Source organism: Athene noctua, chromosome 8 (assembly GCF_965140245.1).
Source record: "Athene noctua chromosome 8, bAthNoc1.hap1.1, whole genome shotgun sequence".
Classification (NCBI taxonomy): domain Eukaryota; kingdom Metazoa; phylum Chordata; class Aves; order Strigiformes; family Strigidae; genus Athene; species Athene noctua.
In genome coordinates this window covers 30,255,085-30,264,580 of record NC_134044.1, presented here as the reverse complement: position 1 = coordinate 30,264,580, position 9,496 = coordinate 30,255,085, and the positions used below count along the sequence as shown (strand labels likewise).

General features: G+C 44.1%; 1 protein-coding gene across 1 annotated transcript; it reads left to right on the top strand.

Annotated features, from left to right (window-relative positions):
* The first annotated feature begins 268 nt into the window (after positions 1-268).
* Positions 269-4,698, top strand: TM4SF4 (transmembrane 4 L six family member 4). The gene is made up of 5 exons (XM_074912240.1): positions 269-442; positions 698-787; positions 2,816-2,949; positions 4,125-4,314; positions 4,603-4,698. Exons 1-5 carry the CDS (start codon positions 269-271, stop codon positions 4,618-4,620), a joined length of 606 nt encoding a protein of 201 aa, XP_074768341.1. The 3' UTR covers positions 4,621-4,698.
* The last annotated feature ends 4,798 nt before the right edge of the window (positions 4,699-9,496 follow it).

Sequence of the window (9,496 nt, the reverse complement as noted above, 5' to 3'; positions counted from 1 at the left end):
GGCTGCACTGAATGTAATTTCATTTACCGACGTTCAGAAAATTGACATCACGGCTGCAAGAACATATAAATAACCAGAACACTGCGCTCTGATCGACCGCAGCAACATCTCTGAAGGGAGCATTGTACAGGCTCGCTCCTCTACAGGCACAGCAGAAACTGGATTTTGTAAAGTATACTGAGAAGCTCCTTTTTATAAAGCAGTTCTGAGAACACCTGAGAGATTTTTCCTCTGCCTTTAAGTGTGTTTGCCATTTCTTTAAAAAAGCATGTGCACGGGAGGTTGTGCTAAGTGCCTGGGAACCACTCTTATCCCCCTGGCTGTGCTATGTACACTCGCTAACATTTTATTATTTTTCCCTGGAGGAAAAGTGGTTGAAAACAATCTGCACATTACAGACGAGGTTTGGTACTTCGGAGGGATCTTGGGATCTGGTGTACTGGTGAGTACATAAATTTAGACATTGTCACCTTTCCACCCCCAGCATGACTTTGCATTGTTGAATTTCCTCAGTACCTCAAATGCAGGTTCCAACACTGCAAATTCTTTTATAAACAAAAAAGTTACAAGTCACCCAACTGTTTTGCAATAACTAACTTAATTTAGTGATAAGGAAAAAAAAAGACATAGAACGATTATATTTAAAAGCAAATGTAACAAATTCATGCCAATTCAAACCATATTTCTGTTATTGTAGATGATCTTTCCTGCCTTGGTATTTTTGGGCCTTAAGAATAATGATTGCTGTGGATGCTGTGGTAATGCGAGCTGTGGAAAGAGGTTTGCGGTAAGTGAGAGGAAACATGGCAAAAAAGTAAAAGCTAAATTGTTACTGATACATGTATCTTCTGTCCAGAGCCCAGGACACAAAATCCTGCTATTTGTCTGAGTGCTGGAAAGCAGAAATAGCAGGCTGTTAAAACTGTGGATGCCTTTGATGTTGTGCCACAGGTATCACAATGGTACTGCCTTGTTGTATTTTGCTATCACATTTAAAACTAATTTCTGACAGATCTGCACTTCGTGTTGCAGAGCATAACAGTTCCTCTCTTTAGCCATTTTTTGTTGGCAGTTTTAAAAATTATTCTGATGCTTGGGCACTACATTCCCAGTTCACTGGGAATGAGATACACACAATAGGATGTGAGTATCTCGTTAGGTTAATAGGAAATTTCAGGTTGGAAGAGACCTCGGGAGGTCACCTAATCCAACCTCCTGCTCAAAGCCAGGTAAACCAGGCTCCACTTTCAATGGATAGCTTCCTTTCACAACAGAAGTGAAAATTTTCAAATGGATGCCTTTAGACACTAGTAAAAATTTCAAGCATTTTAGTTTAAAAATCAGATTAGAGAAAAAAGAAATCTATTTCTACTAGGAAAGTCTGTCCTTTTGAAATAAACTGTTTGGCTCAAGTAGATCATTACACTTTTTATAAAGGAACAGGTTTTTAACTGAAAAAAAAAAAGGAAAAATAAATAGGAAAAGAATGATAACCGTGATGTTAACAAGGAGCCTTCCCTAGATCCCCTGACTGTGATACTCTCTTGATGCAGCCCCAACAAAGCAGGTGGCAGTGCGAGGTGTGGGGATGGAGCCAGGCACATCTCTTCCCCACACTGTACATCCCTTTTCTGTTAGTGCTGAACACCTCCTGTTCAGCTTTGAGGCCCACGTGTAAGCGGGCAGCTCCTGACACGCCAGCGCGTCGCTGCCGCCCGCACTCCGCGGTGCCGCTGAGCGGGCCGTGGCCGCAGACGAGCGCTGGCTGCGGGGCGGGTGCGAGCTGAGCCCCGTGCGCCCACCAAGCCGGCAGCACCTCGCTGAGACCCACCCGAGTGTGCAGCTGACAGAGACCCGTCACAAGCACCGAGTACACCCTGATGAGAGGGTCCTGGTGCCCTTCCGCAGCATGGCTGGGAGCTGTATTTGCTCTTATATGTTCAGAAACACCACTGCTGTGATGTCTGCTACACAAGCAGGACGGTTAAATCAGCCCCATCGGATATGTCAACATACAAATGCATGTCAAGGCTCAATCAAGGGCCTTGTGATGTCTGAGTAAAAGCTCACAGGCCTGAAAGTATGTCTCTTTTTTTCCTCCACCTTTTCCTCCACTTTGACCCAACAAAAGACACTACCTCTGCCTACAAACTACTATGGCTACAAGTGCTTCAGAATTCAAGCAAGGCATTAGCTTTTGCATGACTTACATATTAGTATATATGAAAATGCTGTAACTGAAAGCCAGAAAAATAAAGACATCCTGTCCAATGCACTCCAATTGTGCTATTAGAGCAAATGAGGCCAAGTACCCGCGAGGAGATAAAGTCTAACAATATGAAACCTGAAGGGGAGACTCAGGAGGAAAAAACAGAAATACCTGGTGCAAATATGACCAAGATACTATAGCTAACTTGTAAAGAGTACTGTAGATGGTTTTTTAATGCCTTGAGTGATCCAAGACTTCAGTCTTGCTTATAATATCTTGAGAAAGACATCCACTTTGGTGAGACACAGGACCCTGAACAGCAGTGAGGTTTGCTGGATAAATCCTGTCTGAAGGGGAGGAGTGCCACCTTCTACGGCAGCATCCACCCCTTCCATCTGCAGCAGATGGGGCTAATGCATTTAAAGCTTCTAAATACCAGTGCAGGTATGTGTTACACATTTATTAGGTAATTGCAAACTAATATATTTTAGCTGTTCAGGAGCCAACTATTTTAAAAGCTGAATTTAGGGAATGTACATTCACATTAACAGGGTACACTTCATTGTTTGAATGAGAACAAAAATAACATCATTTTTCTCTCATCAGATGTTTTCTTCTATAATATTTGCTGCAATTGGAGTCCTGGGAGCTGGATACTGCTTTGTTTTGTCAGCAGTAGCCCTTAACAGAGGCCCTAAATGCTATACTGGAACACAGTGGACCTATCCTTTCCAGGATGGGTAAGACAAGAGAATCACAAAAATAATTTCTACATGTTTTAAGTCTGTGATATGATTTAGCTTCCAAATCTGTTGTATAAAAATGGGAATTGCGCTGTTTGTCTAAAACACAGAAGGTCTTAGAAGAGCCAGCAATGCACAGCAATACTAAATAATGTTCAAGAGCATGGATGTAAAGAATAGCAAGTACAATAAAAACTACTGAGTTTCGAAGGAGCCAGTAAAGAGAAATGCACAGCCTTCTAGGTTATTCTTGGGATGATAAATATTACACAGGGAAAATTTCACCTAGGTAAATAGCAGTGACATATTGAAATGGTATTCAAATGATTAACGTGCCATTTTATCTTGCTTATGGAATTTGGAAGTTGTCTGTTCCTCACACTCTGCAACTCGTGTGTTTGCTGTCATCTAGACTTACCACATCCAGCAGGGCGGTGTGGAGAACACTAAACCCAGCAATCCAACTGCTCAGGGCTGAAGCCAGCAGAGGTTCCACAGAAAACAGGGCACAGTGTGTTACTGAGGAGAGTAGGTGTGATCAGAAGAGACTGACCCTCACCACCTGAGAATCTTTATGCAGTCCTCCTCAGTCAAGAGTGATCTAGCAGCATTTCTTGCATAATACACCACAAAACTATAGTTTAGGTTGAAAAGAAAAAAAAAGGAAAAAAGAAGTATAATGTTGTATGTTACACATTATTTGTTCATGGGACAGTGAGGGCTGACTTAAGGCTTTGGTCTAATTCTGGCAGTCTTTGGAAAAATATGCTCTGTTTCAAACGTAATTTTGGTAGCAGACAAGGAATCACTTGACAAGAACACAGGAAACAAAACAGCATAAAGAATGTGCAGAGGAAACAGAGTAAGTGGTTAAGCAGTTCACAAATCGAAATGTGAAGGGAAAAATTATGGAAAACACTTTTACCTAATACTGCCATTCTTCAGATGAGTCATTTAGAAGAGCAAAGGTTGTTCTTTTCTGCTCAGTGGGGAGAACACACATGTGCACAGACACACAAAAATCTAATACTGTAATTAAGTGAAATCCCAGTGTTTCTGCCAAGGAGGAGTTCTGGGAGATCCCATGGGCCCCATATCTGCGGGTGCCGAGAGCCAGCAGGCGTCAGCAGGGCTAATGTCATCTTTGTAACTGTTTTGTTCCCCCCTAACAGGAATTACCTCGCTAACCACACATTGTGGAGCGCATGTCAATCACCTGAAAACATCGTCCCGTGGAACCTGACCCTCTTCTCCTTGCTGCTGGTCATGAGTGGGATCCAGGTAGTGCTCTGTGGCATTCAGGTGGTGAACGGCCTGTTTGGAACAATCTGTGGGGACTGCAAATGTTGCGGATGTTGTGGGGTGAGCAACTGATGGTTTTCTTTCACTGCTTTGTGTACTGGTAATAGTTATCTATACACCTGACCAGCTGACAGCCCAAAAAACTAAACTAGCTTTCGTTCAGCACCATGATCATGTTTTCTAAAGTACAGCTGAAACCTGACAGAGTTGCCAGGTGCTGAAAATATAATCTCAGTCCGTATTTATGGGGTTTATGTGAGAGCTTCCCATAGCCACTGGGAAATAAAAACCTTTGAAAGTCACAGGAACAGTAGCCTCTAAATTACCTCCACGTTTTCATTCTTCCAGGGAGATGGAACTGTCTAAAGAATATGAATATTGCAGACGACCCTCCTTATCCTGGGAGGCTCCCTTCTGCAGCTGCTCCGTAACACAGCCCTCGGATGCATCGCCTCTGGCTAAGAAGATGAGAATGATGGGCACTTCCCCCACTAACATTATGAAGCCCTGACTACCTTTCCAGCCTTCCTGAAACCCCTCATCATGGAATAAAATAAGTGAAATTCAACTCTGGCCTCAGTGATACATTGTGCAAGATGATAAAAGAAATTATTTTAAAAACTCTTTAGAAACAGCTGTCTCTCCCACCTGTTCTGGTGGATTCCTAGGGAATTTGAGAGTACCCTTTATATCACCACCCACTGATGCAACCATCTTACATCTACTCTTTCATCTGTGGTTAGCAGCTGTCCTGCACCTCATCATGCATTTGTCTTATTTATATGAATCCTTTGGGAACATGGAATGTTTCTCATCAGCATTCAACAAAGGGATGGGTAGCTGCATAGTGTACAATTTTTGTATATTAATAAACAGAACACATAAATCTTTGTGGGAGACTTGGGATAATAAATAACAAACAGGAAGCTATGATACCTAAAACCAAACCCAACAGGTGCCTCATGAGTCAAAGCCCAATTACACAGTGGTTTTCGACCATGAGCTGGTACACAGCAGATAGCGAGTACAAGGCCCGCAGGTTCCACCCTGTGATCCGGGCTGCACTCGCACCTTGCCCTTGGGCTGCACTGAGCAAGCGTGCACCAACCGCAACCAACAGCTCCGTGGATCCAGCACTTTAAAGTGCCAGCAACAGTATTCCTAAATCCATTAGTTAGGGCTAACACCTGAGGCTCTCCCCTAGCATTTAATTTCAAGGGAGTCACACTGAACTGCAGTGCCAGTGCTGCCGTAGCTGGAGATCGCACTCTGTGGTTTTACTGAGCGAAGCATCCAGTGAAACCAGGGAGAAGGACTGATCATAGATTGCTGTAAAGAGAAAGATACAGCGGACCCGCAGTACTCCTGGGAGAGAAGTCACAGGTAAAGAGAGTACCATGGTAGAGAGGAATAGAACAATGGCAGCAAGAGAGAAAACACGAATGGGGAGAACTGAAAGTGTTCAAACAGACCAGCGTGAACACCACACACTGTTTTAGAGTGTACAAGTGTCAACATATATACACGTATACAGATATAGAAACCCTAGGAGCCTAAAGAAAAGATACTAGTATCATTTGTAAAATCAGAGAGATGCACATGTCATCTGAAGCTTCATTATTCACCCATGAAAACTGGCTGCTCAGTGGCTGGTCGATCAGGGTGCCGAGAACATGACAATTTTGACATTGCGTGGCATTGCTTCAGCTGAGTTTACATAAAACCCCCCACATAGGTTATTTAACAACCCAGATTACAACATGTGGAGCATGTGCATGTGGTTTTGAGCCCACACATTTCAACCTCAGCCTGACAAAACTGGTGCCCCTGCACGGCTAAACTATACAGAGTTGGAGCTCTCGTTACTCATTGTCTCCAATAGACTGCAACAAGATGGCACATTAACCATGGCACAGCATCACCCATCAGGGAATGCTGCATTATTTAAACAGCAACTCTTCACAAAAGGTTCGTTTCTAAAATTAGGAAGTAACATACACAAAAGACGTCTGCTCGGCCAAGAACAAAGGATGTTTTCTAACATTCTAGTCTTCAATGTTCATCAACCCCAGTTCAAAACTCTGGCTTCCCCTTCACGGCTTCTGCATTACTGATGGTGTAACCAGCAACAAGGCAAACAACGGCAAACCTGGAGCAACCTCCTGCCCGCGGAGGGGGGACTTTACCCCTGAGGGCAGACACTGGCCTCACAGCGGTGCACATGAATAAAACCCCCCATAAAACGCCTCTAAGCTTTTTCTTGCCAAATTACTTTTCCACTGGGACAGGACACCCTTTATCTGAAATCACAAAAGCGCTGCCCACACCACGGGCCTTCTGACAGACTCCTTCACCCGGGAAGCAGCACCATCGCCCACCCGCCGCTGCAGGACCCTCTGCTGAAGCACAGATTGCTCCGCCGGGGGACCCAGACAGTCCAAACCCAAACAAATCGTTAGCAGGCGCTGAAAAACGCACCATTAATCTCCTCATTAACTGTGCCAGCTGGTCAATGCCATCACCTGGAGGCTGCCGGCAAAGGCCTCGCCATGCCGGTGCCGGTGGGCACAGTCCGCAGCGCGCCCTCCAGGGGCAGCCCCCGCCGCGCACCCCAACGCCGCCCGGGGGGCCCCGCGGACCCGAGCCCCGGCCCGGCCCCGGGAGGCGGCGGGAGCTGCCCTGGGCCCGGCCCCGCGGCCTACCCCGCCCGCCTCTTCCTACCTGCCGCCGCCTCGGTCGCCCCTGAGGGGAGAGCGGGAACCGCGGCGCTGAGGGGAGAGCGAGCGGGAACCGCGGCGCTGAGGGGAGAGCGAGCGGGAGAACGCGCCCGGCCCCCCCCCGCCTTCCGTCCCGGGCCCGGCCGTGCTCGGCTGAGGGAAGACGCGGGTCACAAGGAATTACAGAATTCCATAGTCCCAACGGAAACAGGGAAGCTTGTTTCTGGAAGAAAACAAACCAGAACGGCCACCCCGCCCTGACACAGGGTCTTCACTCTGCTGGGCTGCTGCGCGCGCTGCGGCGGACGGACCTGAGGGGCAGCACGGGCTCTGCGCGACGGCGGGAAAAACGCCCGAGAGGGGCTTCAAGTGGAAGCACCGCATCGTCAGGAACAGAGCTCTGTAAATAAACACACCTTCAGTGCTTCTGCCGAAGAAACCTGATTAATGTTCCCGAGTAAACAAACCGTGAATTAACAAACACACTTCTCAAAACAGGCTCAGGAAATGGTTTGTACACTTCGTGTTTCTGTTTGGTGGAGGCTCCAGAGAGAGCTTTTTTATCTAAACACAAGATAGCGTTAGAAACGTTCCAACAATTAATTAGAATTATGTGAGGGAATGATTCAAGGAAGAGTATTAAAATTAATTAATAGTAGCAGTTGGATTGGGTTCTGAATCACCCATGTCATGTTCCATGGCAGTGAAGACCAGACCCCCAAATACAAGCCCATGTTTCGGTTTCATGTCTTGTTCCAAGGGAAGACAGCAGGTAATTTCTTAATGCAGAGTTTAAGAAACTTCTTGAGTAAGGGATCAGACTGAAAACAATGCACTATTCAAGTGTCCAAAACTGAACTTAACAGCAAATGGACTTGGTGCTAACCCTTCTGCTTAGAGATAATGGCATTACACATATGGTAACAAACCATCTGTGTTTGTTAGTGAATTATGCATCACAAGGTGCCACTAAAAGAAACAAGTAATGGTGGCACTGGGGAGCATATTGCAAGTATTACGAGTAAAACTAACCACCACTAATGGCCATAACAACTACTAATAAACTGATACATAATGGTAAAATAACCCATTGCATTTGCTAAGTGCTAAACATTTAATGGAAAATGTATGCCTTTTGCACAGAATAGTATGTTTGTACCTTTACTCCAAGCAGTGTTACACAGCTCCCTGGCACACGCATACTAAAATCCTCCACAGAAAAAGAAGAAACAATTTAATAAACCAATATGCATCCAAAATCTTTAACTTCATTTATATTTGTTTTTCATGTACAAGATCAAAGAAATAATAATAAAAAAAAACCCAAACAGAATCAAACTCTGGATACAACAGTTTGATCTGATTGCTTTTGATACATACAATCTGTTGAAAGGTACTCAAAATTAAAAACAAATGCTCACACGTGTCATATGACAAAATGAAAAAAAGTAAATAAAAAAGTTTAAGTACTAGCATGTACATAGATATAGTATATTAGGAAACAAATTTATTTGAACACCCATATTTTTCTGTATTTAAAATAGACATTTTAATCCTTCCCCCAAACAGCATTTGTTGTCAGGAAGTCAAACCCAATCCCTCCCCAAGTTACATTCTAACAGTATTACCAGAATACAAACTGTAAATAACAACACCCCATTACTTCTGTATCACCAAGACTTACGTGTGCCACCCTCAGTGACGGTCAACAGTAAAACTGTCTGCTGGCACATTTATTGTATTGCTACAAGTAGACAGTGTACATTTAGTAAAGTAAATGTTCAAAACTTGAAATAGTACAGTGAAATATTGTCAGCAATAAATTTAGTGTCATAAGAATTACATATGCTTTGAATACTTAGAAGTTCTGCCATAAGCCTGTTTAAAGCCAGAAACTTTTAAAAAAGAGATTTTGTTGCTGCTGCATTTTGTCTGATACATCCTCCTCTCCATCAGAAAAATGAAAACGAAAAGCTTACAGCGTAAAGAATCACTTTTAACTTAACCATGATTTGGTTCATCACTGAGTAAAGATCTGACCTAAGATTTTGGCAGTTGTTTTACACTGGAAGCTTTGTTTCACATTGCACCCTCCTGTTCCAAATCTGCTGCTGGTTTATTATGGAAATAATATGGAAACATAGTTTGTTTTTTTTACCTCTTTAAAGTTTTTGAATCAAGACACTTAACTACCTAAAACATCAATGAAAGAGGAATCAAGTTTGTAGCTTCCCAATTCCAATAAACATCTCACGTGGCTTTACTGGAAAGCTGCACCAGTGTCCCCTGTGAGAAGTGTGGCCTTCAGCGGGCGAAATTGGGGCAGCCTCACACCGGCTGAGGACCCGCTCGGCTTGGAGGATCTTTTGGTATGACAAAGCTTAAATCTGCAATAGTACAGACTTACTAGCAGATGAACAGACTGAATTTTCTAAAGAGAATCTACCGATGAGCTGTATCGACTGAATCCTGACAGAGCTCAGACCTGCAGCTGCTGGGGATGTTCTAGCACCAATGGCGTTCAG

Bases quoted from the DNA above. Each gene is read 5' to 3' on its own strand.
- TM4SF4 (XM_074912240.1), top strand. From the start codon at position 269: ATGTGCACGGGAGGTTGTGCTAAGTGCCTGGGAACCACTCTTATCCCC. The intron at 788-2,815 runs GTAAGTGAGAGG...TTCTCTCATCAG, and splicing joins GCTGTGGAAAGAGGTTTGCG to ATGTTTTCTTCTATAATATT. The intron at 2,950-4,124 runs GTAAGACAAGAG...CCCCCCTAACAG, and splicing joins ACCTATCCTTTCCAGGATGG to GAATTACCTCGCTAACCACA.